Genomic DNA, 25734 nt, shown 5'->3' with positions numbered 1-25734 from the left:
CATCAAGCCGCATGCTCTCAATTTGGCGTTTGCAAGCGAAACTACTTGTTAACCCTGAGGTCTGAAGCTGCCGAGAGCTTTCCGGGGGCTTGACCTTCATTTGTTCCCTATTGCTTTCATCCGTGGGATTCGTTTCCGTAGCCCAATTTCGGACTGCAGTTCGACAAGTGTCTAGAGTAACCCGGGGCAGCGGCCCGGGGCAACCTATAATGTGCAAATTACAGCAATCAGAGGCGTGTGAAGTCATGTTTTTGGGTTGGGGCGCGATTGATGATCACCGTCCCAAGGCTTCAACTCGGCCAGTAGCTGGCAGTGTGCTTCCTTGGGGTGCTCGATGTATCAAACCCGAAAAATAGGTTACACCCGAGGCCCCGAGGGCGCAGAAGCTTAATGATGGTAAATAGGCAGTAAAATGGAGATAATCTTCGTCAAAACATCGCGCTTTTCGCATCGAAACAGCGAACTGGCCACGAAGTTTGGGCAATTGGGCACACAAAGTAAGTAATTGACTTCCAGCCAGGGGGGGATACTAAATAGGGTTTCGCTTTCGCAATAAAATCCACCAGAATGAGGTTTCCGGCTCCGGCGCGCCGATGAGTTTCTCTTGCGTGGCCAATCGACGTACCAAGCGCAGGTGATAAACCCCGACGACGACCGACCGGCCGATTGGCTACAAAACAGTGTGATAAAACTTTGCAACCCTCGGAAGGCCAATTCCGCCAACCGGTATCATCCGTCCGGCCGGCTTCGGAGGCAGGACGGAGGCAGGAAGTGAGTGAGGGAAAATGAGATGTTGTTACAAGATTTCTACCCCGTCCGAAACAATGCCTGCCGCCGAGACTCTAGCAGACGACAACACTTCTGGGAGTCGCATCTGGGAGGGAGACACAACTTTTACGACAGTTGACATGAACTGTTCAGTGGAATTAGTCACACGATAACCACCCCACATACACACACGTGTGAGTGTGTGTGTGTGTGTGGACGTGCGTGTGAGTTGTGTAGAGTGCACCCTGGCGGCGCTTTACGGTGTGCCTCGGTGGTGAGTGCGGAGAAACTGAAAGCGGGGACCACCGGCGACCGTCTGTGCAAGTCGTCTGTGCCGACTGACTTTTCCCAGTTCTCCGCAATTCTGGGCCCCCCCACCCCTACTGGCGTTCCCGTCCCCATTCAGCCCGACGAACCCATGGCCTGGGAAAATGTCAATTTTCAGCCAACACTTTTGCGGAAACCCTACGCCACGCCAGACGACGCCGCCGCCGACGACCGGTGCTCCGGTGAAGGTGGCCATAAAATGCGCATGAATCATTGAGGTTCGTCGAGTGTGCCAGCCCTGTCAGTCGCAAGAAACCGAGGACGGGGTGGGGGAAGGAAAATATGGTACATTCTGTGCCCTGTGCGCAGTGACTTGTGGCGCTCCGGTCCGGGCGTCTGAAGTCGGTCGGCGGTCTGGATCGGCTTTTCGGCGGCGGGGGTACCTCGGCGTGCGCGCAAACCACGTCGCATAATAGGCCGACAGACTGGCTGGCCGGCCGGGAGCTCGTGAGCAATAAAATGTATCAATTTCTGCTCATTAGCCCGGGCCACGAGCACGCCGACGATGGCGATCGCAACGGAGAGCGCCACGGGAAAACGGGTCCACTTTCTCGGGTCGGTCAGGTTGCTCTGACGAGTGGGGGCGGGGGCGAGGGCAATTGGCAGAGAGCATCGGAGCATCGGAGGTTGACCGGAGCAGCGTTGGCGACCCTGGCTGCCCTGGCTGCCTGGTGGTGGTTCTTGGTCGCAGCAAATTGGCCCCCGATGGCTATCGAATGCCGGCTCTCAGAGACAAAGTTAGTCCGCTGACACGCAAGGACCGGCGACTGCGTGACATCCATAATTAATCTTTTTCAAATAAACTGCACGAGGCGCTACGGATGTGGACACTTTATGCTAGCTTTAATTTATAATGATCAGTGGCAGTGAGAAGCAAGAAGTGTATTTATTTAAACAAATAATGTTCTTAATTTTCTTTGAAATTTTTGGCCAAGACCGTAATTGGAGTTAAACAGATCGGCTTCACCGTAGCTCGAAGGCTTAAGATATTGTTTTTTTTTACTTTTAATAATTAAACCAACGATGTTGAAGTCGACTGCAAGAATGGCACTACATTATCAGCTAAATGTGCAGCGATTTTTGGGTCACCGAAGCCCAATTACTCGGCTCGTTTCCTTCTCGGCGATTGGAACGATTCCGATTATCCCCTTCGACCGAAATGGGTAAAATTTCTCCGACTTACGACGGATGGATGGTTAATAAATATCCAAACAAAACCAACGAATCCATATACCAAACGGACGCATGTCACTTCAGACTGCCCCCAAAACACGTACCTCGAAGGCACGGGATGCCGGAACCACCTTTACTTCCCGTTCCGGACCGGGGCAATCTGGGATCTGGACGGTTCGTTCTACATAATCATCGCCATCCGGCCCCGAATAGCGCGCGCGGCTCAGTGACAGAGAGCCTCCGGCTTGGTTGCAGGTTGCTCGCGGAAGCCGGTGATTCGAGAAACATTGGCAAATATGAGGACAAACGCGGCGACGGCGACGGCGACGGTACATCCGATGGGATTACGGTGCCGGCGAATAATTGATTTAGGTCAGCGGCTCGGATGATTTGCGTCCAGCGGACCCGGTCCGTCTTATGGCGACGCTGAGACGGAAGCACGGCCACGACTGGGGCTGGGCCAGACTGCGGCAGGCTAATCTTTGGCGTGAAATCTCCAAATCCTCCGCTCCGGTTAATTGTGGAAATTACCGGCCAGCGGTCCGGCGGTGTGGGAAAAACAATGGCCCCCTAACCGTTTCGACAGTTTCGGCGTTCCATTTTGACGAACTAATAAAGCGAAAGGGACGACAAACGACTTAAACGGTGGCTAATTAAACGTTCATTTTGAGAAGGAAATACCGATTACGGTTCGGGAGCAAATGGCGAAGCCCGAGAGACTGGATCGAACTAGAGGATCGTGGGGGCCACACCTCACACGAAGCTTAGATGATTGATAGAGCTCAGAAGGCGCAGGAGACTATTTGTTAACAAGCAGGCTCAGCTTTGGCACCTTTCACCGCGCTCCATCTCCGGAATGGAGGGCGGACAACATAGTTTATAGCAACTCCAAAGCCCACTCCCAAGTGTAATGATGTGTCAATGCTGGCCAGCGGTATCGATGATGATCGAATGCAAATGCCGGCCAGGGGCAGCGTCCATTCGTTATGCATTCAGCAAGCCCTCTACCAGTCGTCCCAACGGAGGCCAACAACAAAGTAGGAACCTTTAGGAGACCCCGGTCCCCGTTGTCGTCGTCGTCGTCGTTGTGTGATCGATTTGCGAAACTCTCGGAAGCGTATCGGGTGTCGGAGCAACCGGAGAAGCAACCGTAGCCTTCGTAAGTCGGCCGCCGGAGGAAAGCTGAGCGCCGGAGCCACACGGACGGAGGGTACCGTTGCATAGGTGGGCCACTAGCTCATAATTAGACCATGTCGAGTCGATCACCCGTCGTCCGACTCTTGGCAGGGTACCCCAAGAAAAGCCCGGGCTGGAGTCCGAATTGCGCGCTGTGCTGTGTAACTGAAACTACATTCCAAAATGTGCGTCCCGGCGGGCAGCGTCGTGATATGTAGAACTTCTAATGATGCAAGACACAGGCTTTCTTTGTGTCCGTGGCCAGCCAGACACACCAACCTGTTGCCACGGTGCTAGCTAATTTTTCCCATGATGTAGACCCCGTAGGCTCGTTAAACGGTGACGCCAGCCCAACCACCAATCTAGATCGGGGCTAGATCGGGGCCGTAGGAAGGGACCACACGCTTCTACGGAGCCGGAGCCGTTCCCTTTCACGTACAACGACCGGGCTGGGCCAGGAGTACGCCTCGGAATCCGGGACCCTCGGGGCGGGTCCGAACTCGTGTTTTATCGCCACGGCGCGCGCGCGGCGCTCTTCGATTGGGTCGCTCGAGGAGCGGGTAAACCAACAAACGTGGACGCTTTGACCTCTCGCGCCTCAACTTCTGGGCTGTGGTGCACTAGTTTTTGCAGTTCCAGGGCCCTCTGGCCGCCCCCCCTCGGTGCTGGTGGTCTTCTGGGCGGGATGGAGTTATGTAACCGTCAAGCTCGTTATCTGCCCAAAGCTATCGACAAGCGCTGGGGTTCGCCGGTGCTGTGCTTATTTTACTTTGTGCTGTGTGCGGCGGCGGCTTAAGCACGAACCCCCGGGAGGAAGTACCTGCGAGGCCGCTATGTGGGGCTTTATCGTGGCCAGTTATCAAACAAGCACTTGTACAAATGACATCGACACTTCTGCGTTCATTAACGTCCGCCGGTCGGTTCGGTGCTCGGTGTGTGGAGAAAGAACCGTCGTCGTCGGAGCAAAGGCAACAAAAAAGGACTCTAAACCGCAACATAACCCTCGGCCGGGCTTTTTACGCTTTCATCGCCGACCTGAACGAGTTCTGAATGAAAATTCCACCCGAAGCGGAGTGAAATGGAGGCACACTATGGCCTGCTCGGCCGCCCGGGAGTTAATATTCGCGGAGGCCCCATCCTGGGCGATGCTGCACACGGATGCACGTCGATGCATGCGGCTCCGGCTCCGGCAATGCGTGCCTCGCTGCATAAATGTTCCGCTTAGCTGAGACCATAATTGGGATTGGGCCTCTTTGTTCTGTTCCTTAACCCCTCGGCGTCTCGGTCGGTGGTCGGATTTTGATCTTCCGTTCGTCCGTCCCGGGCCGGGGGTCGGTCCGCGGCCACACACGCGACCGGAATGATAGTTCTGTTTCTGCACGCTGCGCGCGCCCGGCATCTGTAACTACAATGTAATGGCCGTGTAACGTGGATTTGGTTTTCTTCTTCTTCCACGGGGACACAGACAACGAGATGCAACACTAAAATTATGGCCACAATTTTCCGTGTGCGTTTAAGAGTTATTGGTGGCGCTATTAATGAGGGTCCCTTACGTGGTGGCGTCCAGCCGGCAGTCCATTCGTTTCACACCACGAACTCCTGATGTCTGATCAGAGATCGCTGACTGGCTGTGAATTTTTGAGGGTAATTTGAGCTTTCCAAAATTCAAGTAACCGCCGTCGAAGGCCACTATTTTGCGAGCGTAATTTTCAGTACCAGCGATGGGAATGTGCATTATGCAAGGCCCTTAAATAAATATGGTTTAGGTCGACCGACCAAATAAAACAAAATAAAAATGCACACAAAAAACTTCACGCCACTTTACGATGATGCAATTTAGAAATGCGCGTGTGTGTGTGCTGTTGTGCGGTACCAATCAAGATCCAATTTTCTGATTATCGGCCACTGGCGGTCGATGAAATTTTCCCATTCGCTTTTTGGGGGTTCGGCAAACGGGCGCCACCCTCCTACCAAAAAAAGGGTTGCCAATACTTCACGTAATTTCGCTTCCCAACGATTTGTTTTCCCCGGGGTTTTTGTTTTTACTTTTCATAACCGCAATAACTTTCTTGTTTCGAACCTCTCGCATCCTGCCAGGGGTCGTAAAAAGTGAAACACAGCGATCGCGATCCCGGAGAAATCCACCGAAAACCGGAAGCCTCGCTGGTTCGATGAAACGGCCCTGAACACCGCTGCAGCCGCCGTCGGTTGAACTATTGAACTCGAAAGCTGTGCGCCGGGTTGCCACGTTCCAATTTTCCGATCCACGATCCGCACACCATCCTAAATGCGCCCGCCCACCGGGAATCCGATGTCGAATCCAACGGATTAACCTCGTTCGTAATGCGGAATTTTGCAGCAACGCAACGCCCTAACCTGTTCCGTGCCGTGGCCCGGAATAACAGTATCCGGGCGCAGTGTTTCGGCAATTATCGTCCCCGTAGAGTTTCATGGGAGCGGGCCTATGCGGGTTTTAAAAGGCGGTGTGGCCGCACGCGCGCCATCTGCCCGTGGTTCTGCGTGGCCCACCGGAATCTCTTGATACAAACTAATCAAGAATTATGCAACGGTGTAGTGGTCAGGCGCACACGAAAAACAAAAAAAAAACCAAAACACTTTTCCCATTTCCCGGCGCGGAAAACAGACAGCAAAAAAACGGTGATGGACACGGAACGGCGGAGAAAAACGGAGCTCAGAATCAGCAGCGCTCGGGACTCGCGGTTCTTCTTAATTAAAAATGTTGTTTGCCCGGGCCGCAACATTATCTGGCCAGCATCTGCTTCCGGGCGCTGGACGCCCAGCCGAAGGGCCCACTGGCCGGCCGGCCAGTCAGGGCTTTTGAATTGTAATTACGGGCAATTTATTAAATACTGACATCCATCCATAAAACGTTTCCGATACAGTTGTACCGCGCCGTGTACTCTGTGTGTGCTTGATGGATGTTTTCGAACCCGGCACCTAACGCTAGTTTTTGATGGCCGCTCCGGCGGGTAATGAAACGTTATTAGGTTTATGTCTGTTCGTTTAATCAACGCGCGCGTTCGGTGATGATTGCGAATCGCGAATGAAAGTTGAGTCCGGTTGGCTAATGAAACACAGCTCCGCCGAATCAAGAAAAGTATCATTCCTGGCTCCGGGAGTTTGGCTCCACTGCGGGTAGCGTTACATAGTTCCTAGCAACATAGACGATCGCCGATTGTGCCAGAAATGGAACTGATATTACTAGTCCCCAGTCGTGGTCCCATTCTTTGGCCTATCGATCGGAAATTCTTCGCCGGACGCCGGGGAGTCCAATTCCGTTCCGATGCACACGCAAGGTCCCCCGGCACACGGGGGACCACGAAACGCCCAGACCCAGGAGGTTGCGTGCGCTGCCGCCCTTTCCGATAGCTAATTATTTAAAATGAAATAATGTGCCATTCCTCCCGAGGGTGGATATAATCGGAGCCCCTTTCTGGGCTGCGCAAACCGGGAGCTCCTAAAGGCGTCCGGTCCTATTTGGAAGACGCATTCCGGAGCCCTGCTCCGGAGATGGGTTGCGTGCTTGGCTAGCGTGGTGGCTTAATGTATTCTTTTGTCGAAAGCCCGCTTCCGGATTGCCCACCAGGCCACGGCGGGCGGATGTCAAACTGACAGTTCGGCCCACGAGCAGTTAATTTGACCGAAAACCCACCGTTTAGACGCGCCTTTGCCGTGGCGGCCGCAAAAGGTAAACAATGCAGCGCGGGACAACTTGTCAAATGCGCCAGCGTCAAATGTCATTACCCGGGTCGGTTGCGTGGCTTAAGCTAAATATTAAGACACTCGCCACGCAGGTTGCGGCGTTGTAATTAGATCGCAAATAAAGCCGCCTCAGAAGTGTGGGTCCCGCGTCTTCGCGCAGTCGCAGGCGATACAGTAAAAGGCACTTCGGCGGAGACAAAACGGTGGAACCGTTGCTCTGGCTAGAGACAGTGGGACTGTGCACACCTCGGAAAGGTTCTCCCGGGCCTGCCCTGGGCGGTCTGGGCGGGGGGGCTCACATACGAGGGCGAGGCGTGCCAGAGCGAACACCTTCAAGGCGCATTACTCAACCTCTCCCCCCAAGAAGCGAGTGGGGCCCATTATTCAAAGGCTTTTCTATTTGCTTTCATGGTGCTTTAACCTTTCGGCCACACCGACAGACCACCATTGGCACACCACCGTTTATGCGCCGGAGATGCGAGTTGGAACCCGTTCGATTGCCATCGACAAAGGAATTCGGAGGTTGAGCAAAGTGAGATAAAACAATAATTTCCATCACGAATGAATCATACAGCGCGCGTAAGGGTAAGTTCTTGGCCCTCTCTCCGTCTCGTTTGGAGTCTATCATTTTCTTTCATAAAATAAATCGTTCACAAACCATACACAGGCACACACACCGCGGCTAAAGTTCTGTCCAGGGCACCGATGTATCAACAACACGGCCGTGAGGCGGGAGAGAAAAACCCGTTTCGGCTTCACGTTACATGGATCGACCTGGCCTTCTGCGTGGTCGCTGCTTCTAATGCCGCAGCCCGGTTCACTGCTCCTCTCAGCGGGCAGGCCAGTCGACTCGGTATCATCTCCTTTCACTTTCCCACCAACCGGACGGTGGACGGACGCGCATCGCAAGGAACCGAGAGGAACGAGAACGGCTCGTTAGAACGGGCCCGGGAGTTGGAAATGTAAAACAGTGCGCGGACAGCGCCGATGGTCATTGATCAAACACACTAATCGAGAAGCCCCGAGTGTGCCCCGAGCACGACGGAGCACGGACCAGGTCGTATTTCAAACGGGGCGCACCTTCTAGCCCCGCGGTGCGTGCGTTCAGGTGCGATGAAAGTACCTGGGGGTTGGGGGCACCCGTTTGGCCACGAAACAGATCGCTTCCAGCTGATACGGTGCGCTCTCCTGCCGGCTTCGAATGATTGAGTTGTGAATCGCAGCATCATTAATATTGTTCTCTCGGGGGCCCGGCGCAGCTCTGACTTTTTAGCTTCGTGTGGCCTCTCCGCGTCTTGTCTCGGGCGAAGGTTATAAATAACATTAGGAAGTGGTGCGAGCTCGTCCTCCGGCGAAATTCCCACGCACATCATTACCGTTTCGAATCGGTTCTAAAGCCCCCAATTCCCGCTCACGCTCTCTAGGCCTTGATAAATAACGAACAAGTTGCGCGCGGCGATAAACGACGAACCCGGTCGGAACGTTTCGTTTTGGGGCGCTGAATTTATTCCTCACCTCAGGGCACGGTGCGTGTGTTTTGATTAATTTTAGTGCTCCTGTTACATGTTCCCGGGGGTCGTGCACTTGGACCATTAGTCATAGAAACACAGATAACTCCGTGTGCGAGCTATCTGATAGTGATCTGGCCGCGGGCTGCAGTTCTGCACCGGAAAAAGGAAACGACCATTATCGTGATTCAAAGCGGAGCACACACAAACACACACACACACTGTGGGGGCCAATTTGCCAGAGTATGCACATTGTTATCGGCGGTCGGAAACGCGACGAAAGCTCCGTAAATCAGCTCCGTTGTGACGGCGTCCTCCTGGTGGACCCCACACACCCGGCCCGGCAAATGCAAATCGCAACAATCGCTAATGACGACGACGACGGGCACACTCTGTTACAACTGTCTCGTCGGGCCCTGTCACTGTCAGGGGCGTGTGTTCGGAGTTCGCGGTCATGTTGCGTGTGCCCCGCCGAAAGCGTCTCCGTGTGTGGGGCTCGGCAAGTGTTTCATTAGCGCACGGTGACCCAGATCAAGGGCACGGGGGGTTGCTGCTCACGGATCACCATCGTTGGACACGCGCGCACAGCAGTTGGACCTGATGATAAGCGCGAGCTGGTGTGAAAATCCGGCACCATTGTTCCCCACCGGCAGGCAGTTAGAATGCGATTTGTGGTTTTCATTTCGAACGCAACGCTTGCACAAGCTACCCTCAAAATGCCGCCGGTCGAATGCGGCCGCCGGTTCTGTTCCCGGTAACCTCGGCAGTGGGCCAACCCCTGCTTGCTTTTGGGGTCAAAATTGGACTAATAAGCGCGGGATGGCTTATATAAGTGGCGTTTGTTTGGGTTTCCTCATTCTTTTGCGCTCGAGTTTTCCGGGTTCGGTTCGGGTGGAAAGATTTACGATGCGAAGCGCGCCGCTGCGCTCTACTCGGCTTATTAGGAAGGTCTCATTCTGGACATCATTTGTTGATTCACATCCCGTCGCCGGTCGACGAGCATTGTTTGGCCGAGCGTCTCGAGTTGACAGAGCGACAGAGATCGCTCGCTCGTTGCTGCTCGATTGTTTCACGATTTCCAGGCACGTCCCTTTCATAACTCAGACCCGGCCCGGCCGCTGACGATCGTAATAAATTAGACAAAATGATAATTGCGGTCCGGTGCGAGCGTAAAAGTGGGTTAATTCTTTTGAGCACAACAACTAGGTTACCGAAAGACATCGGCCCCGGCGCTTCTTCGGTTTCTGAGGGGACACTGGCATTAAATTAAAACGGCTGATTAGGTACATCGCGCTAATAGGAATGGCCGTAAATGATGAAATCATTAAGGGGGGCCCATCGCATAGCAAACAGATCGGTAAAGATCCGCCAACGACGCGATGGCGTCGGCGCTCGGCGCTCAATTCCCTGTTTTGCAAAGTGCCACGCTTTAAGCGCCTGCGCACGTGCAACTGCAACGTCGGCAGATGCACCTTGTTGGGCTGCAACGCGACAACCCACACGGTTAAGCGGATGGATGGTGGTGAGCATTGGCCGCCTATCGGGGTCGGGTTGCGGCAATCGCATTCGCTAATGGTCCCAGTGCCGACCGCTTTAAACGGCCCTTTTAGAAGAGCGCCGCCGCCGCCGACGCCGCGTGGGAGCCGCAAATTGGCGCAAGTCCGGAAGACGTCAATTGGGTGCGATGAAAAATCGGTCCCAATTTATGCGCACTCTTGTGCCCCGCTTGTGGGACGTTGCGGCTGCTGCGTGCTGTCATACAATTATTACGGTTTGCAGGAAAGAGGCCCGAGGACCTTGCAGCTTATGCAACACCCCACGAACTTATAGGAAAGGTTAAACGTGGCAATAAAATGGCAACACTCTTTATACCGTATCCAATTTTAAAATACGTCAAAACATGCTAAATGGAATACTAAAGTGTTTTTGGTGCAATTTATGGGACCAGAAGACGGAGCACAACGACACCTACTAGATTGCCATAAAACGCCCCAAAATCAATCAAAGCATACCCTCGATGAAATTAGTTTCAAAGTGACATTCTGGGGAGTCATTTGACAGACTGAAACCAGTTATAAATTCATTACGAAACGAAAAAATCACTAAAGGAAATACCTTTGGTAAAACATTTGTTTTAATTGCTGTGTTGGTCCAAAGAAGTTTCCAAGTAATAATCGATTCAATCCACATTCATCAGTCATTGGTTTGGAGCATGTGGTCCTCCGTGACTCAAACATTAGCTCCAGCATAAAAACATTATAGGCATCCTCCAGGAATTAGTAATTACCACTAGCACATTCATTGTTACAAGATCGGAGCAACGATCGATTCCGCGAGACGAGCATAATCTGTTGCGCAGTTAGGTGATCCACATTCGCGGTACGTTGCTAATCTCTACCTCGCGCAAGCCTATTGAAATCTATACCAAGTTAATGTGCGCTCCCCCCCAGTAGACGAGGCGTACGTACGCATAAAAAGGAAATTAGCATTCCAACCAGTTTTGCCGCTTGATGTGCCGCGGTCGTCGGCGCGGCTCGTTCTGGGTCGCGCCGTCAACTTTCTTTCCACAACTACTTTTTCAGCCACTCCTTCGCCAGCGTAGGAAGCGGAAAAAACCACCGAAGCCGAACCTTTGAGATGGCCCTCCCCGGACGGAAGAACGTCCCGATAACGCAACGGGCAGACGGGCAAAAGTAAACAAACTGTCGCCGGACACCCAGCGATACGGCTCTGGGCTATCGGCTTCGGGGCTACACATAAATCAGTGCCTCGGAGCCGGAAGGTTCAGGCCAAGGTGCGGTCCCGCAAACGGTTGCGATTCTTCACTCGCTCAAGTGCTCCTCAAGGGGATTTCAAGGGGGGCCATTCGCTTCTTGGCCGGGAGCGGGAAGAATTCGCGAATGGAACCGTGGACTCGCCCACTCGCCCGAAGTTCCCAAGAGGCGGAGGAGACGATCACTTTCGGTCCCGGTCCCGGTGTGATTGGTTTTCGGAGGCGGCCACCCTCACCCCGGGATGTGGGGGCCGACGCGGCGTCGCCGTCTAATGCCGCGCCATTCGCCGGATATAGACCGATGAGTGTAGGCGCGGTGACGAGTGACAGACTCCGATCCGATCCGATGCGGCGCTGGCTCGGAGAGCATTAGCACGCTGGATCGCGAATCGGCAAATCCATTCCGGACTCCGGACGCCAAAGCCTCCCCCGGCGGGAGGAGCCGCACACACACCGTAAATGGCGCTGCCAGATAGGCCGGGTTCCCGCAGCACTGTACCGGAGCGCGCCCGTCCCGGAGGTTTGATTATTTATCTCCGGTGCCGGTGCCGGCGTCGGCGGCTGAATCGGTCAATGTACGATAAAGTGTCGGGCTCCATTTGGCGACCCGGTCGTGGGGATCTCTCTCCGATATCAAATCTCCGGCGGGCCGGCCCGAAAAAGGGGAATCTCCGTGATTCATTGGCATTCGCGAGTCGCGCGAGAAAACAGATGCTACCAAATCGGAACTGGCCTGATCCGGAGGGATCGGAGTAGTAATGGAGTGGTGCTGCTCCGGAAACGGTCTCCCCGGCCGGGATCTCTGGGTTCGATTTTATTTATTTCCATTTTGATTTGTTTTAAATACCCGACACCTTGGTCAAGGCTTATCCTGAGTCGGAGTCATATTTTATTCCGTTTTACTGCCACGTCCGGGGGCTCCGATCTTGAAGTTCCATTTTGGAACTCCAGCGTAACGGCGTAATAAAATCCTGCGGGACTAGCGATCTACGTGGCTGTGCCGATAGTGAGATGCCCGATACTCCGGCCGAAGCTAGGACCCTCTAGAGAGTCCCGGTTATCTAAATGGGACGCTTTGTTTTAAGCACACTTCCTATTTATCTCCCAAATTACGACACTCGACACTCACTGCCACGGGCCATAGGGAAAAAACAATCGTAAATTAATAACTCTCCACCGTCGAGAGTCTGTGGCGTCTGCTCGTAACTTCGGTTTATGGTCGAGCGCAGGAAATGGCCACCATTCGCTTCGCTTTCGTTGCATATATTGATGCACACTCCCGTGCGTGGGGATGGATTTTACTGACTAAAATGGCAATAAACACAGGTTACTCGCAACCGGCACACTACACAACTTCTCCATCAGTTGACCGGGGGGTGCGTATGAAGATAAGAATTCTTGAGCTGAGCCGAACTGCGAGCTGCGAAACAATGAAGAAACAAGGCGCTGAGGCCTACACACTCGACGCAAGGCGACCCAAAACAAATATGAGGCCCGGCGTGAGGCGAAGTTGAGTCGTTAAGTGCCTCCTGAGCATGGACGGTACGCGCCGCTGCCCGCAGTGCCCATGAATATTCAACGCGCACGCGTGAGTGTGTGTGTGTGTGCGTGTGATGATAAATAACCGTGCCGTGTGTGGTAGCAAAGCTCTAAACTCGCTCTAATATGGCATAATTTTACAACTACTCCCTGCGGCGGCAGTGCAAATTGCGGTGCTGCACTCCGGGACCGCCCGGCGCGCGCGGTGGCCATGAGGACAAACATGGCAAAAAGGGAAATGAAGTCGGGCGAAATCACGGGGAAAACAGAAGGAAAATTAGTGCCATAGAAAGGCGGAGAAAGAACTCGGCTCGGCACACACCTTACAAGGAAGCCCGGGCGTGTGTGTGTGACTGGCATGCGCCTTTCAGGATGACGATGCTCAAAAGAAAGCAGCCGATCGGGGAAAGAAAATGGGCCACCAACCGACGGCGACACGGGGGCCTCGGGACTGCCGCATCCCAAGGGAGGAAAACTGCATAATGCATCGTGATGCACACTTGCACTACATAGCTGCATTAACGAGCGCTCGGACACACACACACACACACCAGGGGGGGCCGGAATGTGTAGCCCGGACCGGAGACGAATCGAGCACAAAAGCGCATTGTTCTAGGCGCACAGCAGCAGCAGCAGCCGGCGTGCCATTTTCACTCTTCATTGGCTTTCCCAGCTACCAAAGGGGGGCTGCCGCCGCCTGTGGCCGCTTTTCCGCAGGGCCCACTCATCAGTGGCACGCTTTTCGCCAGCTGCATTGTTGTTCCCGATTCCGGCGCCTCGCCGCCGTACAGCGGATTGTGGGTTTTGTTTCCTCCGTTTCTTTTTTTGTTGCTGTTGCTCCTCTCATCTTCTGCGCTTTGCGCAACCTGTGCGCCAGATCGCTGCCAATCGCGGTGGGTTGTGGGTTGAGTTGTTGATGGTTGAGAGTGACGATGATTGACAATCTCTTCCAACCACCGCGATGAGGCTCCACTTTTACTTTATCGACATCGGAGACCGTCGCGCGCGACAAAGGCGAGGGTTCGTCGCTTGTCGCACTGTTGATGTCTTTCGTTCGCTGGCTGCGCCGTGCGGAAGGAAGGAATGTGTTTTTCGCGATCTTTATCGCACCCCGGCGGTGGGTGGGGGGGCCTCGTTTCAGTGCTTCCCGCTAATGGTTCTTTCCTTCGGTTTCGTTGGCCCTGAGGCGGTTGAGCTCGTGCCTCGTGCCACCGGACACTGTGCTGCGCTAATATAATTGTCCTGTCGATTGGTTTTGTTTGCTTTGTATGTTTTGCAAACACCGTCCGGTTTCGGTTGACAGCGGCCCGGGCCGGGATTATTATTTATCAATTAGCGCTAACTCCAATCGCTGGCCCTCCCCGCCGGACTTCAATCCGAATGACCTCCATACGGTCGGGCCGAACTGGGCTAAGGAATGTCGCGTAAATGAGGCGTTAAAGGCAAACGCGTGCGCTCGGCTCGGCACCGCATTTCCTGTCACCGGCGGCGGAAGACGCCGGGGCCACAAAGACGCAACAGTAAATCTATTAATTATCGGCAGGTTTTTTACGTCTCTCGCGTCGTTCTTCGGAAGCGGCACACTGGTAAATGGCACTCACCGAAAAAGGGTGTTAATCTATGGCCCTGGGCCGGGGCACGATGAATGGGAATCATTTTCTCCGTGCTTTTTGCCGTGTGGCCCTAATGGTGGGGCGCGTTTTCAAAGCTTTCGGGGTTGCGCTTTGAGATTGAACTAATTTTTCTCCCTAATCCACCCGTCCAAAAAGGAGGCACTTGTCTCCGGGGCCCCGGTGGGTCTCTAAGGAAGTTTTTTCCCTGCAACCTTCTCTCTCAGGTGCGAAGAAGCCGTCCACGAATTCGGCTACGGAAAGGGAGTTATTTATGAGTTACACAACGCCAAGTGGGCCAGTCGCGCGGTTGGGCGGTAGAAGCCCTGTGAAAAGGTCTGTGACCCACATTGGTGGGTCCCAGCGCGGCACAGTGGCACACAGTTAGAATCATTAGCGAGAACAGTCTTTGAGCCAACGCCCCGAGCCAACACACTCGCCTTGCCAGCTTCACGCTAGGGCTGTTTCCCTTCTCACGACGTTCGGCGCACCACTTTCGGGCGATTGGTGGACAATTTAGTGGCGCACTGGTTGCAGCATGCCAACGGCGACGGTGACGGTGACGGGCGATGTCGTTAACGCACCATTCCGACTTTCGGGCGGTTGAAGACAAATTACCGGCAGCCACACCGCCGGTGGAGGCTTTCAAAGTGTCATAACCCCACTTTTTGTGTGACTTGTTTTGAAGTTTCGAGAAAGTGAGGCTTGCAGTAGGCAAAAAGGCTGAACGTTGTTTGAGTGTTTGAGAATAAAGTGTGCCGCCTCTAGTTGAGGGACCTTTTACGAGATTGCCCTTTGCAGAACCTCCACCGTGAGCGGATTTAGTGTGATGTGAGTTTGTTCACGTATATTTAGGACATATTAAAAAGGAACGGAATAAAGAAGTAGTTGAAACGATCTTAGATACCGCTCATCCACAGCCACAGGGTAATATAGATGTAATATCTAATTATTGCGGCATCTTCATTCTTTGCACGTGCAGCAAGCTCATTGAAATTAGTATGGTCTGAATCCTTGTCTCATTCTGCGTGTAAGAATCTCCAGGTCTTAGGTTGGCTGGCATACACCTTACTGTTCAAATAGCCCCACAGAAAGAAGTCAGATCTATGACTAAAACATAAATCAATCTTTGCCTAAAACGGCATGAACTAAAGTTTGAGAATCTGGCTGATTTGTCAAAATAGACTGACAAGTAACGGAATAATTTAACATTTCAATATCTTCTACCTAGATTACGCACCCATAACATGGTAGGTTTAAATATCTCTAAAGTAGATGCTTTTCGGGACTTAGATGTCGTGTTAGATTCTAAGCTTATATGATCCTTTTCATAATGAGGAGATAGCATAGCAATCGGAATGTTAGGGTTTTCTTTTAGGTTTGGCTAAGGAGTTCAATGACGAAATGTGCTTGAAAGCTCTTTACTGTCCATTAACCAGTGTAAGAATGCTATCCATTTCTTTTTGATGTGGTTTTTTGTGTGTACGTTACATTTCCCTTATTTCATCTTAGAGTTAATTAGACAGCTTGAATCCCTAACTTTATCCGAAATAAATAGATGAACATTCTTAATTATATCATTGAACAACTTAATTACCCGAGACTTACTTCATAACGATTCTTCTGTGCTAGCGAAAACGCCTTCGGTTTCGTTTGATATCCTGATGAGACAAGTTTCAGGTCAGCTATACAAACCGCCCCAGAATTGTCAACCCTGAGTGTTCCTGTCTGTCTCATTGCGTGCTCACGAACCAATCCACGATCAGAATTGAAAGCAGCGTGAAAACGTGGAAATTGTCTTCGGAATAACGTTTAACTTTATCTCCATCTCGGGAGCAAATGGAGTTGTTTGGCCGCCTCTAGACGCCTGCTTGATGGGCGTAGATTACGTTGACAGCCAACAGCCAACACAGAATCACAGATCCACGGAAACAATCAGAGTGCGCTCTGAAAAAGTACCATCCGGCGAAAGTTTCTCGAGACACACACATAGCGTTTAAGCGTGTGACTTCCCGAGATTGGTTCGGGGCAGCGGAAAAGAATTTGAATTATGATGTTGCGCGCGCTCCACGGATTGCGCCGCGACGGAACATAAATAAAGTTTTACAATTTGTTATCGCCATCTGCGGGTGCGCTTTCTAGCCCCATCGGTTCGCCCCATCGGTTAACGAAGACGTTGCACTCGCTCGCACACACTGTGACAGTCGAAAGACGGGGCCATCTAGGGGCCCTCTTGGAACCCTTTCGGAACCCTCCCCCCGCCCCGGTTAGGTGCGAAGACAGTGCGGGGCAGCGATTTTCACACGCTCCGCACACCGAAACGCGGCGTGAACCGGGCGATTGGGGGCCGAGCTGGCAAGCAGAATCGATTCGAGCGTCGATTAGCGCCGTGAAAAAGGTCACACTGCTGGGCCTCGTGCCGCCGGGGGGTGGGTGCACCAGAAAGCCGCGGGAGCCAGGAAACTGGAGCAAAACGCCCCCTGGAAGAGGCGAGCGTTTGCTGTGTATCGTCGGTGGCGGCCCCTATCGATCGCCCTGGCCCTGGCGCTATCTGCGAGGTCACAACATTCCTCCGCTTTCGATTCCACACATCGTTCCGCCGCGACTTTCTGACCAGTTCTCCACAGCAAAGTGGCAGTTTTCACTTACGGCGCCCGGGGTCGGGTGCTCGGGATTAAGCTGTCGCCGTCGCGGAAAGAAAGAGTGATCACGCGATCGCGCCCGCGACCTGCGCGACGCGAGATATCGACGACATCCGGCCACCGCCGGTATCCGTCCCCGTCGGGACGCGGCTCTTATGGGACCGGGTGATCGGTGATACAGTTTTACAAATCTCACCCGTCCCCGTGATGGGCGAGCGGTGTGGAAAGCGCCCTTCCCAGGCGGATGATTTGCATACATTAGACGCATGCCACCGGGGAGGAGGGGACCACGTCGCGGAGACGGTGCATAATTTGCATATTTTCTCCTCATCAACCCACCGCCCGTGGGTTCGGTACATGGATTTTGAAATAGAAAACGCGATCGACAGCCGACCCGGGCCCAGCCAGCCAGTGGGCCGTTCCACGCGAGACATCCCCGGGCCCGTTGACATCGGACATCCTTCCTTCCGTCCTTCCGTTTCGCGTTCCGTTATCATCACGGTCCGCACGGCCAAACAAACCACGATGACACGTTAACCAAACAAAACCCCGTTTGCCGGCCAGCGGGTTGATCACGAAATCGGCCCGCCGTGACCGGTGGATCCGCAAAATGGGAACCCAAAACTTGTGCTCCAGCCTGCTGATTCGTGCGCTTCTTCGGCCCCTGGTTGGCCACGGCAATTAAGATATCCGATTAGCGACGAACGACCCGGACGACAGCCTGGCGGCCGCTTCCCGTCAATCGGCGGCACTGTCGTATGGCGGTCTCACCTGGGGGGAGAAGAGAAAGAAAGTGGCGCAGGCCGTGGTCGGGCTTCTGCGGCCCTTGGGAGTCCCCTCGCGGGACGGCCGATAGATCGAAAAACGATTCGAGCAGGAATGTGAAAAGTGATAATTACCGCCCATTACACGGCCATCGAAGGATCGGCGGCGAAGGGGATGACGACGGCGACGAGTGGCATCATTTTCGCGTCGCGCTGGAGGTCATTTACGCGCTGGGCTCACTTTTACGGCGGTGGTAAAACCCTTTTTATGGCCATCCTCTTCGGGGCCCGGTTCGCATGCCGGTGATGATTGTTGCGCTTTGCGTTGGGACGGGACTTGAGGACCGGGTGCACCGGATGCACCGGAGCGTTGCACTGACCCAAGCTATCCCCAATCTTCAAAGCGGGTTTTAAATTTGATCGTCTGTTGACACACTCCACACACGGAGAAAGGCCCGTCCGGCGGAACGATGACGGGTTTGGCTGGAACCGACTCGGGGCTTCATTTACAATGCAAAACATCCTGGGGGCCTGGTTTGCATAAGCTGGTGCCACTAATTTTTGGTGACCACTAATTTCCGAATCGGTTACGGAACTAAACCTGGCGACGGACACAGCGGACGATTGCAATAAATTCTTCCCTTTGAAAACTCATCGCACACTCCATCTTGGTAGCTCATTTCACGGTCCTGCCGCTGTTGGTCTTTCGTTGGATGTTTTCTTTAAAATATTTGCAAAACATTACGACGCGTCGTATACGGGCAAAGCGTATGTCTGGCCCGGAATGGCTTCATTTCCATGTTGATGATGATTATGATTTAAGGAACTCCCTGTCCTGTCCTGTCCTGTCGCTCCGTTTCTGTGGTCCCACTTTGTGGCACATCTAAATGAAGAAAGGCGCCGCACCAAGCAATCGGCGGCCTTTGTTTGGAATGCGAAATTTTTCTAGCAACAATCAGCGACAATCAGCGACAGTCAGCTACGGGCCAATTCTTGGATCCATATTTTAGGATTGAAAACTTGGTCATCTGGCCAATCTTCAGACGCAGAAGACGCTTCAGCACTCGATCGGAGCGAAATTTCTACTCTGGTCACCCATATCACGATCGTGTTATTGTGTGCAAAAAAGATCCTGATCAAAGCGTGATGATCCGGCTTAAACGATAGCCAAACCGGGATTAGTGACCAGGAATGTTCTACTTTGTATTTGGTGGGACTGGAAAGGAATCATTTATTATGAGTTGCTTCCGTATGGCTAAACACTATATTCAGATCCATACTGTCAACCATCCCTACATGAATCTCTTGGAATCTAGCGATCAGGACAACACCAGGTCACACACATGTGTAGTGACTCGCCAGAAACTCCAGGAGCTTGGTTGGGAAGTTTTAATCCATCCACTATATCATGCGGATCTGTCACCAAGCGACTAACACCTTTTTATTATTATTCATATTAGAACGGACATTAGAACGGAGACTATTAAGCACTAACTCAAAGTTTAGCACTCAAATTGATTCTGGGTTCGAATTGACTTTTTTTATTTGAGATCAGAGACATCGAAAACGTCCTAAAAACCTTCTGTACTTTTATCAACATTCTCAGAATACTAAACGTCCCCAACAGAGTGCTTTCCGCATAAAACTGTCAGCAATCACCAGGATCTGCAGTGAATGCCTCGTGGGTCCCTAAATCGTCTTGGTTAGTGTGTCCCAAGTTGTCCAGTAAGGTAACGAAACCTGCTGTGATCTTCACATAAACTGTCACAAGCGTGTCGAAAGCTAATTTAACCGAAACGAAGATAATGGTTCCGGTAGACCACATATAAATGCCACAAACTCGGGCCACAGAAATTTAGTTAAAAATTTATCGTTAACCCAACCACACAACCCACCGGTGGGATGCAGATTTCCATCCGTCGTCGGAACGGAAACAAATCGAACCTCATAATCGTTTGTCTCCGTGACACATAAAAAGCTGGTGGTTGGCAGCGACACTGTGGGCTTCGGTGGGGCCCGAACCCGGAACGGACCGAACCGCGAGGAGGGCTTTTCTACAAATTCCTAGCTTTGTTTTCCATTTTTGGAGCGATCCTATAATTTGGCGACGCTCGGCGCCGAACGTCGAACTCACAGAGACCCGGAATCGGTCCGTCGGGTGACGGAATGGGAGCCCGTCCGGACGAATATGACAAATTTGCGTGTAATTATTCGTGGTTTCGCCTCGCCCGAACTCTTTGGTGTCGCTTTTGGTCGCCGCGCGCCGAGGACGTCAATTTCCCATGCGCCCCGGGCGGTCGGTCGATACGGCGCGGCATGCGATCGCGACAATGACCTTCAATATTTGGCGGCACGGACGAAGATTGGGCGGAGTGCTCTCTGGGCGAGTCTCTCGAGGCGGAATTCTGCTCGGCCAAACAGCCATTGAGCCGTCTTACCGTGTGGAGTGTGTCAGTTCCAATGGTTCTAATTCTTGGCCCGTGCTTTGCACTTCTTTCGACCGGCGACCGCCCCGTTCGAAGTCGATGCATTCGAGCTGGCCCACGGGGCGAGTTCGTAATGTGTGTCTCGGGCGCGTAATTCAATATTTGCTTTCGGCATCGGCGGTCACGCATGCCCGGGTTGATGTTGCTGAAACCGGAGAGGTTCGTGACTGTCGTTTCGGAAGGGTCGGGGAGGAGGTGGCAACCCCCGAAAGCGAAGCATTTTTGGCATGATCGACGATCTGCCTCGGGGGCGCTTGTTTGTTTGCGCGGGGAACTGCTTAAACGCTGCGCCACGCTCGAATTAAGCGCGTTATTGTCCGGGACCGGACCGGACCGGACCGGGTGGAGGGCGGTCCGAAGGTCACGAAACGCGAAGAACCGCTGCACCACTGCGAACGAGTGTCCGAGTGTGTTGACAAACGCTTAAAAACGCTCCTTCGCCACACCGTGACGCGGCTGAATTCGTGGTGAGTCGAGATGAAGCCACCGAGCCACTCGCCCAACTCGCCGGAGCTGGGCCGAAGAATGGGGCTTATAATTTAATGGAATAATAAAAACGAGACAATTCGTCGACCGCAGTGCCGCGGATTGATTACGAAACTCATTCCAAACTCATTTGGAGTCCGGAGTCCGTCCGGCCGTCGTCCGCGCGGAGAGTGTAATCACATTCCTTCCGAGCACTCTGACATGCATTCGGCAGCGCAGCGCGCCGGAGAAACTTAATCATCTCGAGCCCTCGCGGAGCCCGGGCGGGCGAGCCCCATAACCAGGAAGCCGCGGTGGAGCCGAATGACTCCACCCGAAAAGGGCTGCTGCCCGCGAGCCTTAATCGCCGCCAATCGCAGCTGCCGTGGGTATCGCTTTTTAATCTGCCGCCCCGTTCCGACGACGTCGTCGCCGGGGCACAAGAAAATAAGATAAAACGTGTAGAGACCGAGAGAGAGAGAGAGAGAGCGCGCCCGGGGTCTTGCGCGCGTGTCGCGATTGCGCAAGGCGCGTGCTAACTACATTTCGCGCTCCGGAGGGGGGTCTGAAGAACCCCGCATAGAACCCCGGGGCTCGGCATCGATCGATCGGACGTTCGAAGATCGACCTGCCAAGCCCGCCAGCCTGCCAGCTCGCGTCGACGGCGGCGAATAATTACAGAAATTAGCTTCGGTGACTCAAACGGGCGGCTAGACGGGGAGCGTCCATTACTCGCCTCATCATCCGTCGTCGGCGTCGTCGTCTCCCGGCTCCTCCTGCCGTTGCTGCTCGATTTCCAATCCATTATGCCATGCCGATCGATGGATCGTTATCCAATGGGCGACAAGAAAAACGCTCTCGACCCCGAAGGAGGAACGGCCGGGAAAGAAGACGTAACGAAACGGCCCGGTTTTTCGCCTTGTTTTCTAGAGTGTCAGAGAGGCTGGGCTACCGAAATCAGCTGATCGGCCGCAGAAAGATCTGCCAGAAAAAAAACGGTGAGGTTTTCGGGGCACCAGAGAAAAACCGGACGAACCTCACAACGAGACCAAGCTGGAGCTGTCGCCAATATTTTGACCACCATCAAAAGCACGGTCACGGGGAGCCACCGAAGCGTGAAGGTCCGGACGGACGGAAGGCTCGTAAAAATCGTAACTTTATCTTCGCTTCGCCACAGATAGCCGCGCGTATAAATAGACTGCGCGGATTTGTGGAATTCCATGCTGGCGTCCGCGCGCAGAAGAACCCAAAAGCGGTTCCTCGAGCACACGTGGTCCTCGACTCATCGGCGAGGTATTTCAGCCAAAAAAAATGCCGCAAGATGCGCAAGCAGAGCCGTTGACAGTCGGCGGCGCGGACCGTGCGCCACTCACAAGCGCTCACGATTTTGTGTGTGGCGATGGTTTGGGGCACCCCCCGCTTGTCTTTCCGTGTTGATTGTGCCATTTTGCGTGGCTGTAAAATATTTAAATGATGCTCATTTGTAAAACCGTCGTTTTGCTGTCGTGGTGGTGGAATCGCTCGAAAGAATCGCTCGAGGCTGATTTTGATGAATAAAAAGCCAAGGCACGCCGCCACAGTGCAAACAGTCGGCTCGGCTGACCCACCCCGCGGATTCATGCTGCCCGCGGGCTAGAGTGAAGAGTGTCCCATGGGCGTGCTGGGGGAAGATCGTGCTGATCGCCTGAGCCTGCGCCATTCTGTGGTCTGCTCTGGAGTTCTGTGGCCTTTTCGTGGTTCTTCGGATATCTAAACAAAATTATCTCGTGCCTTGCGAAGCCATGGTCTCTCGCTTGCTCTCCCTCGCTCTCTGTCTCGCTCTTCACCAACACGTGCTAAAATTTGTGGATCATAAACATTTTATGATACGCATTGTCACTTCTGTTAAGGCACTTCTCTCGCCCGGTCGGCCCGCAGCAATAAAGTGATGAGCGACAGAGAAACACTACATCTCTCTAGCTCGCTCTTCGCCACACACACACACACACACGTAGATGGGCTGATAATGGGAGCGATTCAGCCCGCCCGGGTGGGGTCATAAAAACGAGTTATAATTGCTTCACGCAAAACGCCATCCTCCGTTTTGGGCGTGCGATGGTGATAAAAAGCGAGAAACAATCCGCTGTTCTCACACAGATTTCAGACGTCACGGCAAGCAATAGAAGCGATTTTCGAGTGATCTCCCAGTGGAAGGACAAGGATTGTTGGGCGAACCGTTTCACAGCTGACGACCAGGGGGAAAATTATGCTTAAATTGTAACGGCGACGATGATGGCGATACTCACTGATGTGGCCGTTGACCGGGGGATGTGCGATGTGGCCGTTGCCTCGATATCCGGACGGCATGATGGGCACGGAATTGTAGCATAAAAACATAAGGCGAACACTGGTGCTTGCCCTAGAGCTTCGAGCGGGACGAGAAAGGGATGGGTTTTGGGGCCACCGGGAGGGCCACTTGGCTGGTTATCAGGGCACACTTTTCCCCGCACACACACACACACGTGGAGCGACACGAATGTACGATCACGCAGCACCGGCCACTGCAGCCGACTGCAGCTGGTGCATCCTCTTCCTTTCTTTCTCACTCACTCGCTCTTTCGCTATACACTTCAGTACACTTTTCGCTCCACTTCTAGCCCGAAGTTGGGCCGGATCCGGAACGCGACCATGTTCGGCACCGATTCTTGGCACGCCACACACGCGAAGCCGGAAAAGCCGCGGCACGGAGCGCCAACTGGAGCGCACTTGTTGTGCGGGCAACCGATCACCGGTGAGCGGTTTCCAATCCCGTCGTCGTCGTGCAGCGACCGTTGTTGGGCTGGCAGCTGGTCCCCTGGATCTGGATCGCAATAGAAATAATTTAAATTTCACTCAAGCGCGCACACCGGGATGCGGATTGTTTTATGATGGTGGTGGGGTTTTAGATATGCAATCGGGTGCTGTCACTTTTGAAACGACCGTTACGTTTGGAGCGTTTGGAACGTCTTGATTGTGAAGAGTAACTGGAATTAGGTAAATGAAAAGAGCTAGTGTAACATCTTTGTCGCTTACGAGAGGCTCAACACGATCACTATCCAATTGTTGTGACAAATCGTGTCCTGCGTTTGAAACATTAATAAACATAAGCCGGTTGAGCCGCTTAACGTTTTACAACTAACACACAAAATCCACTCTTTAGGCCCCAAACCAATTTGGGGTTTCGTAAGCAGATGCTTCCTTCGAAAGGTCTGCGCCTGTGTGGCCGATCGCTACAATCGGCCGTCATCAATCAACCGATCAACCCTTGTTTGGGATGCTGGCCGGGGTTGTTGGTAATTTAGAAACATGCGCCGTATCAGCCGTCATCATCTACCGGGATCGGGCGGCCCGAAGGAATCGTCTCCCGCTGCTGATCGCTCGACACGATACACGGGTTAATGAGCCGAGGGCACACACACGCGCGGGATTATGCAGGCTGGCTGGTGGTGGGTTGGCGGGCAGATAAGCAAATGAGTCGGGGAGCTTGCCCACGACACGTTGACCACCCTGGGGCACTGGACAGTGGGTGGACGGATGGATCGCGATCGGAACAACGCGTGGTTTCACGATCTGCTAACACAACTCCCACCGACCGCTGGCCCCCGGGCTTTTCTTTCTCACCCTTCTTGAAGTGATCGAAGCCAATCGTGTGCCACCAACTTATCGGCGTGTTGGTTGGTGCAGTGCCAATGTTTTGGATAAGCAAAAAGAAATCAAAAATACACTCCAACCCGGCATTAGGTTGCGCAATGCGTGAAGATGGGTTATGCTGATGCCATAACAGTGTTGTGTGTGTGTTGTTTCAAATTTCGTGATGGTTCCGGCGCACGCACGGCACTGGCGCACGTTCAGCGTGTTCAACAAACGATCGATCCCTTGTGTGGACGATTTGTGTTTTTGTCTCTCGCTTTTTCTGTTTGCCAGTTTGTTGCATCGATTTTTGGATTCGGGTTTCCGTGTTTTCTTTTCTTTTATCGCTTGCTTTGATTGTTTTCTCATGATTTTCCGATGGCCAAGATAATAAGCAGGCGTTTTTGGGTGAATTACTGTTATTAGCTTGACATCCGTTTAGAGCCAATAATTGCACTTCAAACCAATCTCGCACCAGCAGCTTCTTTCAGTTTTAAATTAAAAAAACGGCACTTTTGTGGCAGCAGTATTTTATGCTACGTCAGATTAGCACCCTTTCGGGCGATGCAATCCCGGAAGAGAAGCCACAAAGAATGGGCTCAGAAAGGGCGAAAGAAAGTTGATGGGGTTCGAGCGAACCCAGCAATCAGCGCCCCGCATCGGCATTCCGACACGTCGCTGCAACGGCGCCAATTCTAGGGTATCAAATGTCTCACATTACACCTCGGCGAAGCGCCCCCAAAATGACACTAACTTTCCCCCTGGTGGTACGGACCCAACGGTGATCTACTTCGCCGGTTTGGATTCTTCTTCAATTTGTAGCGGCTTCAATTCTAGCCGCCTTTGCTAGCAGGATAGGGGTTTCTGGTCTTTTCTCGCCCCACTTTCTGGGTCACCACACGGTCGGGGCCACACTGCATCGCGGGCATCGGGGAGTGTGAGATTTTGATTAGCATTTTCCAACCCGCGGCCGGGGCCGAGCTCCGGGACTCCGGGGAGTGTCATGCGAATGCGCGCGCCTTACTTTTACACCGGCCTTACTCGGCCGCAACCGAATTTTCCCGGGCACCTGGGACCGCGGCCACCTGCCACGCCGTGGAATGCGAATGTAACGTTTTTTTTTTTCGAGCAG

General features: G+C 53.2%; 1 protein-coding gene across 1 annotated transcript in view; it reads right to left on the bottom strand.

Moving 5' to 3' along the window:
• Positions 1–23330, bottom strand: part of LOC128277620 (calpain-11-like) — a 29233-nt gene extending 5903 nt beyond the window's left edge. Inside the window, exon 1 of the mRNA XM_053016102.1 lies at positions 23240–23330. Coding sequence (XP_052872062.1) covers positions 23240–23330 — 91 coding nt within the window. The remainder of the gene's footprint in view (positions 1–23239) is intronic.
• Positions 23331–25734: the final 2404 nt, after the last annotated feature.

The sequence above is a fragment of the Anopheles cruzii genome, chromosome 2 (assembly GCF_943734635.1).
Source record: "Anopheles cruzii chromosome 2, idAnoCruzAS_RS32_06, whole genome shotgun sequence".
NCBI lineage: Eukaryota > Metazoa > Arthropoda > Insecta > Diptera > Culicidae > Anopheles > Anopheles cruzii.
This window is presented reverse-complemented; position numbering and strand designations above follow the sequence as displayed.